The sequence below is a fragment of the Podarcis cretensis genome, assembly GCF_951804945.1.
Source record: "Podarcis cretensis genome assembly, chromosome: 7".
Lineage (NCBI taxonomy): Eukaryota > Metazoa > Chordata > Lepidosauria > Squamata > Lacertidae > Podarcis > Podarcis cretensis.
This window is the reverse complement of record NC_137176.1, coordinates 83,191,080-83,211,741: the sequence shown is the minus strand read 5'-3', so window position 1 is coordinate 83,211,741 and position 20,662 is coordinate 83,191,080. Positions and strand designations below refer to the sequence as shown.

The 20,662-nt window shown below is 40.9% G+C and overlaps 2 protein-coding genes across 4 annotated transcripts in view; both read left to right on the top strand.

The window, feature by feature from the left end:
• The window catches only part of TMEM71 (transmembrane protein 71), a 213,989-nt gene that overhangs the window by 43,667 nt on the left and 149,660 nt on the right, over positions 1-20,662 (top strand). The window lies entirely within an intron of this gene.
• DNAAF11 (dynein axonemal assembly factor 11) overlaps positions 1-20,662 on the top strand; it is a 41,958-nt gene that overhangs the window by 17,755 nt on the left and 3,541 nt on the right. For 2 of the 3 annotated variants that reach the window (XM_079984400.1, XM_079984399.1), the window contains one exon: positions 9,492-9,577. In XM_079984400.1, the coding sequence (XP_079840526.1) occupies positions 9,492-9,577 (86 nt within the window). Of the gene's footprint in view, positions 1-9,491; positions 9,578-18,430; positions 18,492-20,662 lie in introns of those variants that run through there. The other variant, XM_079984401.1, reaches the window with a different exon arrangement.

The following is a 20,662-nucleotide window of genomic DNA, read 5'->3' as shown; positions in this document are numbered from 1 at the left end:
TGTAGCGTTTTAACTGTTCTGATGTTGAAAACTGCTCCTGAGCTGCTTTCAGGACATGTTTTCTTCCCCTTGAGCCATGAATGCTCAAAGCTAATGCATCAAGATGCTGGCCTTTTCTCCCACACCCCTAAGTTATTAACGGAAGGCATTAGCAAGATAGTGTGTTCCTTCTTTACTTTTTTTTTTTTACGTTTGTTCTTAAATCTTTTTTTAAAATATGACTCCTCTGCTGAGATGTATGTAGCCAGTCTCCTTCAAGTTCATACCATCTGTCTTGTCTTGCTAGGCCTCTCATTAATTCCAATGGTGCATTTGTAATGACAGGTTTGCAGCCTCATCAGTAGCTGGAATTGTGCCTGAAATGTTATTCATTTGACCAAAATCCACTTCTCCAAAACATTCAGAATACACTTAAAATGCATATTTATCACACTTCTAAATAATAGAATCATAGAGTTGTAGAGTTGGAAGGGATCTCAAGGTTCATCTAGTCCAACCCCCTGGAATGCAATAATCTCAACTAGATCATACATAGCAGATAACCATCCAACCTCTGCTTAAAAACCTCTTGTGGGAGTCTGTTCCACTGTTGAACAACTCTTACTATTGGACAGATCTTCCTGATGTTTAGTCAGAATCTACTTTCTTGTAACTTGAAGCCACTGGTTCGGATCCTGTCCTCTGGAGCAGGAGAAAGCAAGTTTATTGCTTTTTCCATGTGGCAGGTCTTCAGATATTTGAAGATGCCTATCATGTCTCCTCTCAGTCTCCTCTTTTCCGGGCTAAACATATCCAGCTCCTTCAAGTGTTCTTCATAAGGCTTGGTTACCAGACCCTTGATCATCTTGGTTGTCCTCTCTGCACATGTTCCAGCTTCTCAATATCCTTCTTAAATTGTGGCACCCAGAACTAGACACAGTACTCCAGGTGCAGTCTGACCAAGGCTGAACAGAGCGAGACTATTACTGTTGATGCAGTCTAGAATAGCATTAGCTTTTCTTGCTGCTGCATCACACTGTTGCCTCATGTTCAGCTTGTGGTCTGCTAAGTCCCCTAGATCCTTTTCACATGTGCTAGTGGCAATCCAGGTGTCCTCCATCTTATATTTGTGCAGCTGGTTCTTCTTGCCTAAGTGGGTTAAAGCACAGAGCCTAGGACTTGCCGATCAGAAGGTTGGCGGTTCAAATTGCCGCGACGGGGTGAGCTCCCGTTGCTCGGTCCCTGCTCCTGCCAACCTAGCAGTTCAAAAGCACGCCAAAGTGCAAGTAGATAAATAGGCACCGCTCCGGCGGCAAGGTAAATAGCGTTTCCGTGCGCTGCTATGGTTTGCCAGAAGCGGGTTAGTCATGCTGGCCACATGACCCAGAAGCTGTACACCGGCTCCCTCGGCCAATAAAGCAAGATGAGCGCCGCAACCCCAGAGTTTGTCACGACTGGACCTAATGGTCAGGGGTCCTTTTACCTTTACCTTTTAACCATGCATAGGACTGCAGCCCACAGGACAGGACAATTGGCAAAGGTGTCTGGGAAGAAAAGTCTACAATGAGGGAGCCTTCACGGAAAAGGCCTTGTCTGCAACTGCCGCTGACTTCACTGCCCAAGAAGGGCATCCACAGCAGAGATTGATCTCTGCAAATGAACAGGCTCATCCAGAAGAATACCTTGATAACTTGGAGGCCTGAGGAATGACAGGTGAATCTCGACATTTGCAGTGCAGTGATATACCACTGCCTTGCCATGCAATACAGAGAGCTGGTGTGGCATAGGGCTGAAAGTCTGAACTGTAAATCAAGACACCCTTGGTCCAAATGTCAACTGCTGCAAACTTAACAAGTTCTCCTAGGGTCTTAGATACCCCCCCCCCAGTAAAATACCACTTTTTTCCAATATGGAACTCAGTCAGTGAATGTTGCCAGGATTGTTACCAGAACAGGGCCATTAAGAAGCAGGAGTGAAGTATCAGCATCCTTTCAAGGTTTGTAGAAGTACAAACAAATTCCAACCAACCCCTCACAAAAAAAACAAGCCTAAAAGTCCCAAAATACAGCCAAAAGAGGACTGAGTATGCTAAATAGCCAGGAATGTAGATTGACAGTTGGAAAACGTTAGAATGGGTGGAGAGGAGGAGAGACTATGGAATAATTTATCCGGAGGGAACGGCCGGCTAGAACAGTGAACTGGAACACTCCTTTTAGAAGGAATGATGCACTGCAACATTTTGTTGCTTGTGTCATTTGCAAAGAGTAACACCAGTCCGCCTTACAGAGTTGATGCGTGTCTTACAAGTATGTGACTCAATTGCGCCATACAAATATTTGTCAAATAAACCCAGTGTCTGGAAAGGAACCTTCGCTACGTTCAGAGCTGGTCTTCTTGGCAAGCCTTTGCAAAAGTGTAGGGTCTCATATGTATTCACTACGCAGATCTGAGGACTCTGGATCTATGGTCATCCAAAGTGCACATGCAGCACAAGAATAGTAATTCCTCAATTGTATTGATTCATAAGCATCCTGTTTGAAATTCTTACATCTCAGTGCAAAGCCTACATTGGATAGCTTGTTAATTTTGCAAAACTCCTCCAGCTTTTCAGAACTTGCAGTCCTTAAAAAAAATAAAAAATAAAATACTGCCTTTCTAGTGACCTTGTGGTAGCAAAGATCCTGAAGAGAATAAATTTCTGCGTCAAGTAAATGAAAGCATTTCATGTTCCCGGACACACTTTTATTAAGTCTGAAAATTAATGTCCTTCCTTCTTCCAAAGCAAGTAATAAGGGCAGCAAAAGGTTTTAGACAAATAGAACAGGACATTTTTCATCACAAAGCTAACCAAAAGGGAGACTTTCAAGTTTTTGCATAGGGTGGGTTTCCATAGACATTTTATGTTTCACAAAGTCAGTGCAAGTTGGCTTCTTGAGTTATGTATGTACTCTGCTGGTCTACTTCAACCCACTTTTCAAAGCATTTTATAAGTGTGCTGGGTTGAGACTGAAAAATGCAATGGTCCGTTGGCACACTTATTTGAGGTATGGAAAGGTGATAGTACATAAAGGATTCACAAACCATATAATTAAGAAAAAATGTATAGAGTATGGGATCAATATAAAAATTTATTGGAGACAGAAACACCACTTTGGCTTTCACCATTGGAAGACATAGTGGTAAAGAAAAAGAATATGATGGAAGGTTAGGCAACTTATAGAAATTTATTAAGAGAGGAAGGAGGAGAGTTTAAATTAAAAGAATTTAAGGAATTATCAGAAATGTTAACAACGTGGATGCAATATCATCACTTGAACAAAATATTTAAGGAGGATAGGAAACAAGGGTTTGGTGAACAAATATCACAGTTCGAGAGAGACCTGTTGGAATGTAATGTTAAAGTGCTGTCTAAAATGTATAAGATATTATTGCAATGGGAGACAAAGGATGAGCAAGTAAAATCTTCAATAATACATTGGGCCATAGATACTTGTTATAATATAGACATGGAAGCATGGGAACGATTGTGGAATACGGATATAAAATTTAATTTTTTTTAAAATGATATTTATTAAAGTTTCGAATAAAAACATATAAACACAGACAACAATAAAAACATACATAAACCAACAAACCAAAAACAAGTATAAATTCAAACCTTATTTTCTAAACCTAATTTCCCCGACCTCCTCACACCTCCCCCTTCTGTATTCTAATCTCATTTATCTTGTCAGCAAATCCATCCCCATATTTCCCATAGTTTTTAATAATTCTGTTCTTTTTCAACGCCCCTGCAAACCACTAATTTTTAAACCCATGTCTTTCTAGCCTTCATTAATTTTATAATGTTTATTAAGATAGTCTTTAAACTTCTTCCAATCTTCTTCCACTGTCTCTTTGTCCTGGTCTCGGATTCTGCCAGTCATCTCTGCCAGTCCCATATAATCTGTCATCTTCATCTGCCATTCTTCCAGGGTGGGTAGATCTGGTGTCTTCCAATACTTTGCAATAAGAATCCTTGCTGCTGTAGTAGCATACATAAATAAAGTTCTGTCCTTCTTTAACACCACATGGCTAACCATACCCAGGAGAAAGGCCTCTGGTTTCTTCAAGAAGGTATATTTAAATACCTTTTTCATTTCATTATATATCATTTCCCAGAAAGCCTTGATCCTTGGGCATGTCCACCAGAGGTGAAAGAATGTACCTTCATTTTCTTTACATTTCCAACATTTATTATCTGATAAGTGGTAAATTTTTGCAAGCTTGACTGGGGTCATGTACCACCTATAGATCATTTTCATAATATTCTCTCTCAAGGCATTACATGCCGTGAATTTCATACCGGTGGTCCACAACCTTTCCCAGTCAGCAAACATAATGTTATGACCAATATCTTGTGCCCACTTAATCATAGCTGATTTAACTGTTTCATCCTGTGTATTCCATTTCAACAGCAAGTTATACATTTTTGACAAATTCTTAGTTTTGGATTCTAACAACTCTGTTTCCAGTTTTGATTTTTCCACCTGAAAGCCAATTTTCCTATCCAACTTATAGACCTCCAGTATTTGATAATAGTGAAGCCAGTCTCACACTTTGTCTTTTAGATTCTCAAAACTCTGCAATTTCCACTTATTGCCTTCCTGTTCTAAAATTTCACAATATTTTGGCCATTTAGCCTCCATATTAAGTTTTTTCAAAGCTTTTGCCTCCATTGGTGACAGCCACCTTGGAGTTTTGTTCTCCAGCAGATCTTTATATTTAATCCAGACATTATACAATGCTTTCCTGACAATATGGTTTTTAAAGCCTTTATGAGCCTTAACCTTGTCGTACCACAAATATGCATGCCATCCAAAGAAATTGTTAAAACCTTCCAAATCTAAAATGTCTGTGTTCTCGAGAAGCAGCCAGTCCTTTAACCAGCAGAAAGCTGCTGATTCATAATAAAGTTTCAAATCTGGCAGGGCAAATCCCCTTCTTTCCTTTGCATCAGTTAAAATCTTAAATTTTATCCTGGGCTTTTTGCCCTGCCAGATAAATTTAGAAATGTCTTGCTGCTAACCCTTGAAACATTCCATCTTGTCCACAATCTGCAAAGTTTGAAACAAAAACAACATTCTAGGCAATACATTCATCTTTATAACTGCTATTCGACCAGACAAGGAAAGCTTCAAATTTGACCAAATTTCTAAGTCTTTTTTCACTTGTTTCCAACATTTCTCATAATTGTCTTTAAATAAATTCATATTTTTAGCTGTCATATTGATCCCCAAATATTTTACATTCTTAACCACGATTTCTCTTCAGATCGTATAAATCTTTCGCCTTTTACGGATATAAAATTTAAGAGAAAATCCTGAAAATGTTATATAGATGGTATCTAACAACTAGTAGATTGGCAAAAATTTATGAATCAAAATCGAGTAAGTGTTGGAAATGCAAAGAAAAAGAAGATACTTTTATCATATGTGGTAGTCTTGTAGTAAGGTTAAAGCTTCCTGGAAAATGATGTCTAATGAATTGAAAAAGATGTTTAAGATAACATTTGTTAAAAAAAAAAACACAGAAGCTTTTCTCTTGGGAATTATAGATGTAGAACTACCCAAACAGTGTAGAAATTGATTTATGTATGCAACTACAGCTGCAAGAATGTTACTTGCCCAAAAATGGAAAGAAGAAGTCCTGACAAGAGATGAATGGATACAAAAACTTATGGATTGTGCAGAAATGGCAATACTTACCGGATGAATAAGAAATCAAGATTTCAGCAGCATCAGGTTTGCTAGCTTTGTTGTTTTTCATTTGGTTAATAGCTGTACACAACACATCATGGAGATACTGCATTCTTGTTTCTAATCTCATCTCTAATCGGCTGCCCAGATAAATTTGTGACCATCCTTCAGCTCCTCCATGATAATATGATAGCAACAGTCGCAGATTACAGTGGCTCTTAAAATGAACCATTCACAGTTGAATCAGGTGTTAAACAGGGTTGTGTTATCGCCCCAACTCTATTTATTATTTTAATTGCCATGATCCTACACATTGTCAAAGAGAAACTCCCCACCAGAGTAGAAATCATATATTGAACAGATGGAAAGCTCTTTTAAGTTGAGTAGGCTGAAAGCAAAGACTGAGGTTACCATAACTTCCGTCATAGAGCTTCAGTATGCTGATGACAACATAGTGTGTTCACACTCAGAGGATGAGCTCCAAACCATTCTAAATAGCTTTGCAGAAGCTTACGAAAAGCTTGGCCTATTGGCCTATTGCTCAACATCCAACAAACCAAAGTACTGCATCCAGAAGCACAAAATAACCCCCCCTGCAGCGCCACAAATCCAACTTAATGGTGTAACATTGGAAAATGTTGATCACCACATCTTCTACCTGGGCAGCTGTCTTTCCACAAGGGCTGACATTGATACCAAAATCCAGCATCGCCTGAAATCGGTGAGTGCAGCTTTCTCCCTATTGAAGTGCAAAGTGTTTGAGGACCGGGACACTCACAGGGAAGCCAAAATGCTTATTTACAAAGCTGTTGTATTACCAACCTTACTGTATGCTTGTGAAACATGGACCACTTAAAAACGCCATCTCCAGCTTCTCAAAAGATTCCATCAGTGGTGTCTCTGAAAAAAATTGTTGGAAAGACAGGTGACCTAGTGCCAGTGTGCTGGAAGAAGCAAAGATCAACAGTGTCGAAGCAATGATTCTTCAACATCAACTTCACTGGACTAGTCATGTTGTGTGGATGCCTGATGATCGTCTTCCAAAGCAACTACTCTATTCTGAACTTAAAAATGGAAAGTGTAATGCTGGTGGTCAACAAAAGAGGTTTAAAGACTCTCTCAAGGCAAATCTTAAAAAATGTAGTATAAACACCAACAATTGGAAAACGCTGGCCTGCGAGTGCTCCAATTGGAGAACAGCCTTTACCAAAGGAGTCATGGGCTATGAAGATGCTCAAGCTAAGGATGAAAGGGAGAAACGTTCTAAGAGGAAGACACATTTGGCAAATCCTCATCATGATCAACTCTCACCTGGAAACCTATGTCCCCACTGTGGAAGGACATGTGGATCCAGAATTGGCCTCCACAGTTACAGACTCACTATCAAGACTGTGTTGATGGAAGACATTCTTACTCAGCGACGAGTGATTTGTAAGAATTACCCCAAACAAAGGAGCTGATGAATCTGTAGTGAATCTGTACAGAATCACTATGAGGGAAATGCATTGCAGAGTTGCAGCCTTCTTTGTTTCTGACACCAGATGCCCAGTTGATGACAAAGGAAAACATTAAAAATGAAGATAAATGTCTCCTAGCAACATCAGCTTTCACAGCTGTCCAGGTTTATCATCCGAAAAAGTAAAGTTCAGCAGATGCATTTGTAAGGAATGTTGCTGTACCCATCTTTTGATCAAATTCTTAAGGAGGCTTGCAACAGATTGCAGTGATTTAAATAAAACAAGAACCAGCACATACACAGATAACCCAGCAGCCCTTAGTTTTCTGGCTGATGGATGGGGCCAGACTGTACAGTTCCCACTGGGAAACCAGTTGCAGTGCAGAGTTATTCCTGGCTGGGATGGGGGGAATCAGCTCTCAGCAGCTTCTCCTTCTTTGTCTGATGAAAAGGACTAGATTGGTCTTGATCTTGCCATGATATTCTTCCTGAGAGGCATGGGTTTTGACTTCCCAGTGGTTTGTGGTCCTCTGGCTGATGGGAGTGGCTGGCCAGAATGTAGATTTGTTTTGCTTAGCAGCCCTGGGACAACTTGGAGCTTAGTGTTCCTTCTAGCAGAGAGGGGGAAGCAAGCTTCCTATGTTTGCTTCCCTGCTGGCTGAAGGTTGGGCTAGACTTCCTCTTGCCATGCTGTTCTTCCTTGGAGGTAGATGTGATCTCCCAGTAGATCTTAGAAGCATAGAATCGTAGAGTTGGAAGAGACCACAAGGGCCATCGAGTCCAACCCCCTGCCAAGCAGGAAACACCATCAGAGCACTCCTGACATATGGTTGTCAAGCCTCTGCTTAAAGACCTCCAAAGAAGGAGACTCCACCACACTCCTTGGCAGCAAATTCCACTGTCAAACAGCTCTTACTGTCAGGAAGTTCTTCCTAATGTTTAGGTGGAATCTTCTTTCTTGTAGTTTGGATCCATTGCTCCGTGTCCGCTTCTCTGGAGCAGCAGAAAACAACCTTTCTCCCTCCTCTATGTGACATCCTTTTATATATTTGAACATGGCTATCATATCACCCCTTAACCTCCTCTTCTCCAGGCTAAACATGCCCAGCTCCCTTAGCCGTTCCTCATAAGGCATCGTTTCCAGGCCTTTGACCATTTTGGTTGCCCTCCTCTGGACACGTTCCAGTTTGTCAGTGTCCTTCTTGAACTGTGGTGCCCAGAACTGGACACAGTACTCCAGGTGAGGTCTGACCTGAGCAGAATACAGTGGCACTATTACTTCCCTTGATCTAGATGCTATACTCCTATTGATGCAGCCCAGAATTGCATTGGCTTTTTTAGCTGCCGCGTCACTCTGTTGGCTCATGTCAAGTTTGTGGTCAACCAAGACTCCTAGATCCTTTTCACATGTACTGCTCTCAAGCCAGGTGTCACCCATCTTGTATTTGTGCTCTCATTTTTTTTGCCCAAGTGCAATACTTTACATTTCTCCCTGTTAAAATTCATCTTGTTTGTTTTGGCCCCATCTTTGACCTCTGATGGATGGTACCAGAGTATGCTTTCTCACAGTTCTGCAGTACTAGGCAAACTAATAGGCAAATTTATTGGGCTTCAGATGCCATTAATAAACTAAATATCTAAAAATTAATGGCAGTTGAACTCTGAAAACCCAAACCTATAATTTATAACAAAAATATACAATTTCCACCATCAAATTGAATGATCATTGACATGCTGGTGCTCTATAATTCTGGGAACATTTTGTGCAGATATCTTCAGAATTTGCATAAAATGTTACACAACTTGGAAGTCCAGAACAGTTTTTGCATTAGACTCAGAACATAAATAGCATATTCTTTATCAAACACACAATCTAGCTAAAGCGGAGCACCTCTAGGTCTCACTGATTTAAGTAAGAGAGAGGGTGAAGCATAGGCATAATTCTGCCATTGAAATCGTTGGGTTTTAGATGTGCTTAACTTTGGCTGCATTGTGCTCCATGATTTTTAAAGAATACAGAAGGTTTGGACTTCATTCTTTCTGAATCATTGTCTGCTTTAGGCAGCAAATATAACTCTGTGTGTGTGTGTGTGTGTGTGTGTGTGTGTACACACACACCCTTTATTCAGAAGATTTTATTTATTTTCAGTGCCTGGAGCTGAACTGAGATAATTTGTGCTCCCTAACCTTGATGTTCAGATATGGTGGACTGAAATGTTAAATAAACACATTTTACCTGAAGTATTTGTGTTTATAAAATTTTCTATCCTACAGAAAAATGCAACCTAATGATGAAACCAATATACTTTTCTTTTCAGGCTAAAGAAATAATTGTGGCTAAGCAAGACGTATCCACTTCTAAGAAACCCTCTGACACCAGTAGGCTTCAAAAAAATCTAAGAAGGTAATAGTTATGATTAATCTATCTAGCACCTCAGTTTTTATATATGCTGGAAATGGGTTTTTCAGTTGCGAGGATATTTCTTCTCATGGAATGCACAGTTGTGTGGAATAACAAAAATAAATATTGATTTGTATGAAATATAGCTTTATGTGGAGCCTTGTCCAATGCCTTTATAAACGTCTGCTTTGGTGGCCAACCCAAGAAAGTTCTTACAGCCGCAAGTCAGATTTATTGCATTGACTGTCACTTGGCCTCTTCTACAGCGTTATGAATTGAAGCTCAAATTCTTTTTTTTATAATTTTTTTTATTCAGAGTTATAACAAAACATATTTTCCAAAAACATATCCTTATTCCCTCCCCATTTTTCCTCCCCCCTCCCCCCACAAAAGCCATCCCCCACCCCACCCCCCGACTTCCCTCAGTTCCAGTCTTTGGTTTCTCCAATAATGCTATTTTCTGCATGCTACAGAGTTGTATAGATCCTCCAACTGTTTAGCTAATTATTATCAGTAAAAAAAAATTGTGGATGTTTATTCAAAACCTGCCAAGGAGTTCAGTTCGCTTTGTTGCGTCTTCAAATACTTTGTGAAAGGTTCCCATTCATCCTTAAAGTCACAGTTATCCTTGTCCCGTGGCTTATGAGTCAATTTTGCCAGTTCTGCATAATCCATCAATTTTTCTTGCCATAATTCTTTAGTTGGGATTTCTTCAGTCTTCCATCCTTGTGCTATCAGAATTCTGGCGGCCATTGTCGCATACATGAAGATGTTTTTCAACTTTTTGGACAGGTCTTTCCCTACGATCCCCAACAAAAATGCCTCGGGTTTTTAAACAAATGTTAGATGGGACATTTTCTTCAGTTCATTGTATATCATTTCCCAATTTTTTTTAATTACCTTATAATCCCACCACATATGATAAAATGTTCCCTCCTTTTCCTTACGCTTCCAACATATGTTTGAACTAGTTTTGTACATTTTCCCTAACTGCACTGGTGTTGTGTACCATCTGTATACATCATCTTCATGTAATTCTCCTTCAATAGGGAACAGTCTGTAAATTTTAAGTCAGTTTTCCATAATTTAACCCAATCCTCCATCATGATGTTGTGACCTACATCTTGTGCCCATTTAATCATAACTGATTTTACCTCTTCATCTTTCGTCTCCCATTCTAATAGTAGTTTCACTTTCCCTTCAATCACTTCCATTTGAAACCTAGATCTAGTATAACTAAATCCTTTCTTACTGTCTTCTTTATATGTTTCATGCAGTTGTCGATAATGCAACCAACTCTGAAAGTGGTCTTTGATCTCATCATAATCTCTTAATGAAGCTCAAATTCTTGATCAAGAAAGGACTTTGCAGGTTTTTCACTCTGCTAAGCGATATTTCCTGGGTGCCTGAACAACTTAGGAAGAAACAAGTCATCTATTTGAATTCCATCTCATTTAGTTTAGGGCGTTCAAGGGCTGAAATTTTCAAAGTTATTGATCAATAACACAAGGCAGCATAGGTTCTCATTGGCAAGGAGGAAAGGATTATATTTGTCTGTTGTGTTCTGAACAAAGGTAACATTCTGCTAGTGGACTAGGAAATCTCTGCACTAGATCATGTGTCATAGAATCATAGGATTGTAGAGTTGGAAGGGATGAGGAGAGTCATCTATTCCAACCCTCCGGAATCTTAACACACATTCAGTTTGAAACTATGCCTGACCCTGCTTAGCTTTGCAAACGTGCTAGCAGTTTACTTTCTGCATCACTAGCTGGAGAAAGATGAGTGTTAACACTGGGGCTGGAGGGACAGTGCATAGTGGACCATCTTTTTGGTGAAGGATGGGATAAAAATACTTTAAAATCAAAATCTACCAGAATCAGAGAATTGTAGATTGTCACCACCATCATTTCTGTGTTTGATATTGGACTCTCTTACATGTTGCTGAAAGTTTTGTAGGGCACACTCAGTTTCTGTAGGGTACTGGCCAAACTCCCCTTGCTTCACATGAACTGACTGCACAGCCAATAATGTCTCTCTCGTTGAACCTGCACCTCACAGAGAAAAATCAGTAGCTTTTGATTATCTGTCTCTGAAGGAGATTGACCATCATTATGGATCTTCTCACTGAGGAACTGAAATAAATAAATGAGGAAATCCAGGATCCTTGGAACCCAGGTTGAGAACCACTGCTTAGGCGAATGCCTTGTGGGGAAGTGATTTGATAACTGTTTAGTTTAGCATTTCTTGTAAAAAAAACCAAAACCCCTCTGCCAGCCACTTTAGTTCTTCAGGTTTCTCATCCAAAAAAGCAAAGCACAATTGATGAGCTGGTGGGGAGTATTGTTGTGGGGACTGTAACAGGAGCTTCATCTCTCTCTTACACACAGAGAGAGAAGATTCTTGTAAAGCAGACTGGGTGATTCTTGTGGGAGTCAGTCTTAAGAGTCTTACCTTCAGGGTGGTGCTGACCCAATGGCTTATTTGCAAAGTCAAGCCTCTCCTCTTGGCATCAGTTGCAAGGGCTTTGAGGAATAAAATTTATAGGAGCAAATGTTCTGCCTGGTGCTGCGTGGACAGCTTAACATGGATTGGAAGATCTGGCAGTGGGAGCTTGGCTACTTAACAGATCGCATAGACGTTTCCTCAGATCCAAAGGTGGATGCTGGAATGGATGGATTCAGAGAATTGTAAAGTTGCAGGGGGCCACTAGGAACTTCCAGTCCACCCCTTGCAATGCAAGAATCTTTTGCCCAATGTGTGGCTTGAATCCATGACTCTGAGATTAAGAATCTCCTGCTCCATCTTCTGATGGGACGCTTTTGGTGGTTAGTCATACCCCTGCGATTCATTTTGGCCTTTTCCAAGGACCGATTCAATTGTGTGATTAGCTCTGCCCTGTGGAACTCCTTGCCAGTAGAAGTCCCAGTAGAATTCATTCCTGCCTTTTTTTTCTTTTTTTAAAAAAAGTCTTTTAAAAACAGTCTTGTTCAGACAGGCCTTTGGAATGTTATTTTTAAAAAACAACAACAACCAAACAAACAGTATTTATTAATGTTTTCATTGATGTTCACATTATATTTTTATGTTGTACATCACCTTGTTATATTTTTATGAAAGTGCAGTAGATATCTAAATAAATAAATAATCCCTTTTATCGTTGCTCCATTTTAGCAAGGACAATTCCTAAACATGTCAAAGAGTTGGCGTGAATCTCACCCCCCAGTAACCTGAGAGCCTCCAGTAGGAACATGGGCAGATTTTTAAAAACTTTAATTAATCATATTTATGACATGTACTGAGCTTAGGGAACAAGGTGACCTAGACAACATGAATTGTGACTAAGACCTTGTTTCCCATGATTGATGTCTTCCTCTAAATAATACTTGTAAAGGCATGTTCTTCCCGATCAGACCCTGATTTTGAAAGTCATAGGTGTCCTTGCACTTCCAGTTCAATGGATGTTCTTCAATGGATGTTCTTCAGACTGCTGCTTGATTGCAAGAGTCAGACAGGCTCTTGGAAACTCATATCATATGCCTTTGTCTTAAATATCTATTTTCCTTGTGTAACAACTATACTAAGACATTTTCAAAGACCTAGATGGGAGCCTAGTCCTGTGTTCATCTGCTAGTAAACACTGCCAGTCAAACTACTGTTCTATATGTACAAATAGCTATACCAAGTCAGGCAAGATTCCTATAAAATCAAATGGGGGGGGGGGAGAGAGAAAGAGAAAGAGAGCACAAATTCTGGGCCTGAACTGGCATGTCTGCTTGTGCTGTCGGCTTGTAATCTTTTTATGGTCTCATGATTACTCTCAGTTAATAGCAATAACCTCACTGGGTGTAAAGACGAATGAGAATGACTGTAAAGCACTTAGAGGTATTAAGATCGCTACATAAATGGCAAGAACCACAGAGCACTAACATTTCATAAATGATATCATTTAAATAATAGTGTAGATTTAATGAGAGGCTGTGGCTTATACAAAATCCAGCATTTCATAGACTTCAGCTCCGACAAATTCTTCAGGGACTGCAATGGCAACCTGTTGCATTTGGGGAACAATTCAAATTATCCGTTGGAGGGAAGCCATAGCTCAATTCTGGGTTCAATTCCCAGCATCCCCAGTTAAATTATCTGTGTCTCAAGTCTTCAGAGGTGCTATAATACTGAATACTGGAAAAGCTGCACCAGTGGTCTCACTCAGTATAAGGTAGCAGCTTCACATAGCTGAAATATATTTTGAAATATAGATTATCTGCATATCCAGGAAACAGATTCTCTCTTCCCCATGATATCACAACCATAATCATTATCATCTGCTTACAGGCAGATAAACAAATTAAGAGGAATAAGACCCAAGGGAGAAGGACTTGCATAGATAAAAAAAACCATACATTGTCCTTGCAAACTTATGACCTCTAGGAGGCCTCTCCTTCTCCAAGGCATTAGACCTCCCTGAGAATGGAGTTCCAACCTCAACGGCAGCCAGAATCCTGTTGGCTCAGAAGTGGAAACAAGAGGAAATACCGACGATAGAAGAATGGAGACTAAAAATGATAGACTATGCAGAACTGGACAAATTAACTTGGAAAATTAGATATACTAAAGATCAAAAGTTCATCGAAGACTGGGGGAAATTTGTGGATTATCTGAAAAATATATGTGGTGTGAATACAACGCTAGCGGGATTTAAAGAGGCACTGTGAAAAAAGAAAATAAGTATTGTTTATGAGAAATAATAGGAGTAAGGAGGAAAAATGGCAATACGAAAGAAGGGAATGTGTATTAAAGGTGTAACTACGGATGATTGTCAGAGACGTTGAAGGAAGTCAAAAAAATAACTATGATTTGTTGTATGCGGGATTGAACGAAGAATTGGAGGGAAATTTATAAAATGTATAATAATAAAAATTATTATAAAAAAAAAAGAGAATGGAGTTCCAACCTCAGAGAGGAAGATCTGATGTTAGCTTCTGCCTCCCCACTGTCCTAGCAGCTTGTACTCCATAGAGCAGAAAACTGGGTGCACTAGGAACGCATTGGGGGCATGCCAGGGGAGGACATGGCAAAGGCTTAGATCTGAAGGATCCAGTGCCTTTTCAGTCCCCCAACATGCCCCCAAACTGGAGATTGAATTACTCCAGCCCTGGAGCTGGTGTAGCTCACAACGGTTTTATCTCCTCCCCATTAAGAAAAGACAAAACAGGAAGCAGGACAGAGAATTGCAAAGCACCCTCATTTCTACCCTGCCACAACGCAGCAGATAGACTGCTTTCTGTTTCCTCCAAGGCTAGTTTTAGTATTACATGGTAAATGTCCTTTTCAATTAATATTCTATCACAACATTAAAGAGTGGCCAAGAACATTCTTTTGGTGATCGGTCTAAATTTTCATGATCTTCTAGACAGAACCTAGTACATTCATTTTCACATGATAATGCAGAAACAGTCATGGACCTCACTTTCTTTTTAATACGGAGAGAGTGGAGATGCCCTGCTCAGAACATCATTGCAGTGGTACCTGGGGTCACAGACGCTTCAGGTTACAGACGCTTCAAGTTACAGACTCTGCTAACCCAGAAATAGTACCTCGGGTTAGGAACTTTGCTTCAGGATGAGAACAGAAATCGTGCAGCGGACTTCTGGAGGCGGCGCCTCCGACAATGGCGGATTCCCTGTGATCCAGAGGGGGACAGCTCCACAGAAACTGGGTCTTACCGCTGCAGCGAAGCGGGGACCCTTTCAAAAACCGCAGGCGGAAGAAGCCTGCGACTGTGGGACTCGGCGGGCACCGTTTGCGCCCCCCCGTTTAGCAAAGGGACCCTATTAAGGGCTCCGGACTGAGACGGGGGTTGACGTGGTGCTGAGAGTCAATCGCTACTTCTGCGGAGCGAAGCTGCATAGCCGATGTCGGAGAGCGCTGTCCTTTTTCCTGTGACAATTCGGACTATAAACGACAACCCGTGAGTAGGATAATTGAAACTTTTGGACTTAAAAAACATCTCTGAATTTGAACCGAGAGGGGAAGGTGTAAACAGGAAGTCCGCCTCCCGTTTCCTTGTATAAAGTATAAAGCAAAGATCTTACAAGCTAAAAGCCGGGTAAATTGACAGCTGGGAATTTCCTGCATTTCTAGTCATCAATCCCCCCTAGCCAGCAGGAGGAAAGGGGGAAAAAATTGACTTTTAAATCCTGCTGAGAGTGTGTTAAGAAAGTAAGCCTCCACTGTCCCTAATCTGGGGACGGAATGACAGGAAAGAAACCGTCGGTGATGCCTACAATTTGATTTTAGGAAAATTGACAGATAGAATTGGAAAAGGGGAAAAAATAATTCTAATGCTCTCTTCTGCCTGTTTGTTTTACGTTGAAAGGAAACAAAATATCTGAGAATTGAAAGTAACTTTTTCCTTCCTGGTTACACTTTAAAAATGGATGCCAAAAAGTAACTACACCCCCTAGAGGAAGCTTGCCAGTGTGTTTGCTACAATTTACAAAGAGAACACTGTAACTGGGAAAAATAGACCGTGGGACTAGCTCCCTGACCTTGACAAAATGACTAGAAAGGAAGTTTTATCTACCCTGGACAAAATATATGATGTGCTGCTCCAGCTGGATGAGAAAGTATCTCTGATGAATCAACAGATGGTCTATATAACAGCTGCAGTCAGCAAGGAGGTGCCAATGGGAAATGTAGTTACAGAAACTGCACAACAAGTTACTCAGGAAGCTGGCCTAACAGAGCAAGTGCAAGGGCAGAGAAAAATGGAAGAGGCTGTGAATGCACCGCAAAAGATAAAGAGACTTCAAGTCCTACATGACCAAAAGTTGCAACATTGGGAAATGGAACTTGGAGGACACTGGCTAAATTTTGGATTTAAGAAAAGTTTTATCTCTGGTGGGACTGTGAAACAGGTGGAAGATCATCTCTGGAATAACTGCTTTCTGGATTACAAACTAAATGAGGGGGAGTGCATCACCGGGGAATGGGACAACTGGATGAAAGGAAATGAAGAATATTACTGCCCGGAGATTGGCTCCCCAAAGAGAAAGAGAAGAAAATTCGAAAGAACCCAACGGGGAACAAGGATGTATGCAACCACAAACAGAAACAAGAAAACCCGCAGATGGGGCTTAGAAGTGACCTGAGGGCCTCAGACATTAGAACACCGGACTGAGGATGACATAATGATATAAGGACTGACATTATCCGGAACCAGAAAAAGGGACGTTGGATAAACTTAGAATGAGAAATGCTTTTTGTAATAAACCTATATTTATGGAATTAGTGTAATACTAATGAAATATTAAGAGATGCTGGAAAGGAATAATTGGCTTTAGCAAAAAGTTAAATATGGTGTAAACTTAATAATTTTCAAGATTAAGAGGATAAGATAAAAATTAATGAGATTAATATAAAAAATGAAGAGGTTTGAGTAATAAGGGCGAATTTGCTGAACAATTTTTTTAAATGGAATACAAAGAGGGAGGTGGGAGGAAGTCAGGAAAATAAGTGAAAGAATGTCGAAAAATTTGAAAGGGATTTTATTTATTTTCTTTTTTTCTTTATTTTTTCTTTTTGTCTTGTTTTTGAGTTGAATTTTTGGTTTTCGTAAGTTTTTTGTAATCTTTTGGTGTTTAATTTCTGTTGTTGTCTTTGTAATCTTTTTTCTTGTTAAAATCTAATAAAATATCATATATATATATAAAAAGAAATCGTGCAGCGGCAGTGGGAGGCCCCATTAGCTAAAGTGGTACCTCAGATTAAGAACAGTTTCAGGTGAAGAACGGACCTCCAGAACAAATTAAGTTCTTAACCAGAGGTACCACCATATTCGTCAATGGATTTTCACTAAATATCCCACAAGGTTCTGTGACGAAAGGACAGAACTTGCAAGAAGTTGTTTGAATATCTTGAGGCTAGGGAAGAACTTCTTTTTCAAGAAAAGACACTCTTTTCTCCACAGGAGGTTTGCAGGTTAAGGAAATATAGTTCAGCGTTGTTAAAGGCATGAGAACAGAAGCCAAACGAGTTCCAGCCTTCTTCAAGTAGGAGAGGAAAATCAGGTTGTTCCCAGCTGGGGGATACCATTGTTCTTTGGAAAGATGTGTGATGGCCTTTGAATGCTGCCCCCCTCCCAATACCTGGCATGCTAAGAGAAAAAGCTTGGCTCTGAGCTTCCAGGTGCTTGATATATAACACCTCAGAAGTGCTGATGTTTAAAGACAAGATGTTCCAGCAGGCTGCTCATGTCTGCAACGAGGCAAAAAATTCAGGCTGGTTTGAGAGGTGGGTAGTAAACCCAGGTGTCATTGCAATTCAGCGGCAGGTGATGTAGCCTGATTTTGTAATCACAAAATCAGTTAGCCTGACCATTTTGTGTGGTGGGCAGTTAGAAGAGAAGAAGAGTTTGGATTTGATATCCCGCTTTATCACTACCTGAAGGAGTCTTAAAGCGGCTAACATTCTCCTTTTCCCTTCCTCCCCCACAACAAACACTCTGTGAGGTGAGTGGGGCTGAGGGAATTCAAAGATGTGTGACTAGCCCAAGGTCACCCAGCAGCTGCATGTGGAGGAGCGGAGACGCGAACCCGGTTCACCAGATTACAAGTCTACTGCTCTTAACCACTACACCACACTGGCTTAGTAGACATGCCACAACAGGCCCATTCCAGACAGTTATACTGCAGTACTTTGCTAGGTCCAGAATTTCCTTGGGCAGTGGGGGATGCGATGGGAGACGATTGAAGTTCCTTCCACGGGACTTTGTAGTACCCAGCATCATCTTCCAATGTTGTAAAAGGGCTTGAACTTCTGAGCATTGTAAAGCTTCCAGTAATCTTTTCGAAGGAAAGGACCTGAGCCTTGAGGTCTGATTTACGACTGGCAATGAACATTGCTGCTTTTGATTTTGTGTACTTTTCGCGTCTCCAGAATTAGATGGTGTTTGTGTATATATAATGTAATAGCAGAGATAAGTAAGTATATTGCAAGTAAACATAAAGTCTGTTGAACAAAGTATAACCCAATTCAATTTCCCTGAGCGACGTTTCAAGTGGCTATAAAGCACTGTGGCCCTTTTCACTGTGGTCTTCTGGCACCATTTCTAGATGATGGACAGAAGCTCCATTATAAGTCAGGCTAGGAGAGCGTTGGGATGGTGACTTTTATTTTGCTGCTGCTATCACAGATAATAAATGCTCTTGCATTTTTCATAACTTAGAACATGTTCACATTTACAAAAGAAAAAGTAGGAGGTAAACTGTTGGAGGCGACAAACCCCTTGTCTATTTGGTTTTATCTATACAGTATGTATATATGTATATATTACTTTCTTGGGCTCCATGATCACTGCAGATGGTGACAGCAGTCACGAAATTAAAAGACGCCTGCTCCTTGGGAGAAAGGCGATGGCAAACCTAGACAGTATCTTAAAAAGCAGAGACATCACCTTGCCAACAAAGCTCCGTATAGTTAAAGCCATGGTTTTCCCAGTAGTGATGTATGGAAGTGAGAGCTGGACCATAAAGAAAGCAGATCACCGAAGAATTGATGCTTTTGAATTATGGTGCTGGAGGAGACTCTTGAGAGTCCCATGGACTGCAAGAAGATCAAACGTATCCATTCTGAAGGAAATCAGCCCTGAGTGGTCACCGGAAGGACAGATCCTGAAGCTGAGGCTCCAATACATTGGCCACCTCATGAGAAGAGAAGACTCCCTGGAAAAGACCCTGATGTTGGGAAAGATGGAGGGCACGAGGAGAAGGGGACGACAGAGGACGAGATGGTTGGACGGTGTTCTTGAAGCTACAAACATGAGTCTGACCAAACTGCGGGAGGCAGTGGAAGACAGGAGTGCCTGGCGTGCTCTGGTCCATGGGGTCACGAAGAGTCAGACACGACTAAACGACTAAACAAGAACAATGTATGTATGTATGTAAGTTCAAATAATCTGTATTGGAATGACAAAGAGAAAGATGAACATGCAAGGCACTTGTAGATATGGCTCATATATGGCTGGGCTGCCTTTACTCATGGAAGGGAGCAGGTGGCACTGTGGTCTAAACCACTGAGCCTCTTTGGCTTGCTGATTGGAAGATTGGCGGTTCGAATCCGCACTATGGGGTGAGCTCCCGTTGCTCTTTCCCAGCTCCTGCCAACCTAGAAGTTCGAAAGCACACCAGTGCAAGTAGATAAATAGGTACTAATGCGGCAGGAAGGTAAACAGTGTTTCCATGTCCTCTGGCTTCCGTCACAATGTCCTGTTGAGCTAGAAGCGGATTAGTCATGCTTGTCACATGACCTGGAAAGCTGTCTGTGAACAAATGCTGGCTCCCTTAGCCTGAAGGCGAGATGAGTGCCACAACCCCATAGTTGCCTTTGACTGGACTTAACCATCCAGGGGTCCTTTACCCTTTTTACCTTTACCTTTACCTTTTACTCATGAATACTTTTCTTTCATATTTGTGTTAATATTAGGCATTCCTATCCCAGTCCCACCTTTTAATCCTGTGTCTTCATGAGGTGCCAGGCCTTGTCCAAGTTCAAAGACAGCCTGCAAATGGGGTCAGATTCTGGCAGATGTAGACAGCACTAAGTGCAGCTTCTGAAGAGACTACATAGCCCTACATGGAATGCTTAACAGTTGTCGATCCCTTAATGTTAGCATCTTCTTATGAGTACAGTAGTACCTTGGGTTAAAAACTTAATTCGTTCTGGAGGTCCGTTCTTAACCTAAAACTGTTCTTAACCTGAGGTACCACTTTAGCTAATGAGGCCTCCTGCTGCCGCTGTGCCACCGCCGCACAATTTCTGTTCGCATCCTGAAGCAAAGTTCTTAACCTGAGGTACTATTTCTGGGTTAGCGGAGTCTGTAACCTGAAGCGCCTGTAACCCGAGGTACCACTGTAGAAGCATTTTCGATGACTCCTACAAATGGAGCCAATCTCTCCTGGTAAAATTTAGGATGCCAGGATGGGCAACAGCCCAGGGTGTGTGCAGTTGCCAACGCTTCACCAAGCACATTGTCTGTGTTGTCCTCAGGTTAAGAAAAACACTGATCCAAGTAATTGTGATAATATG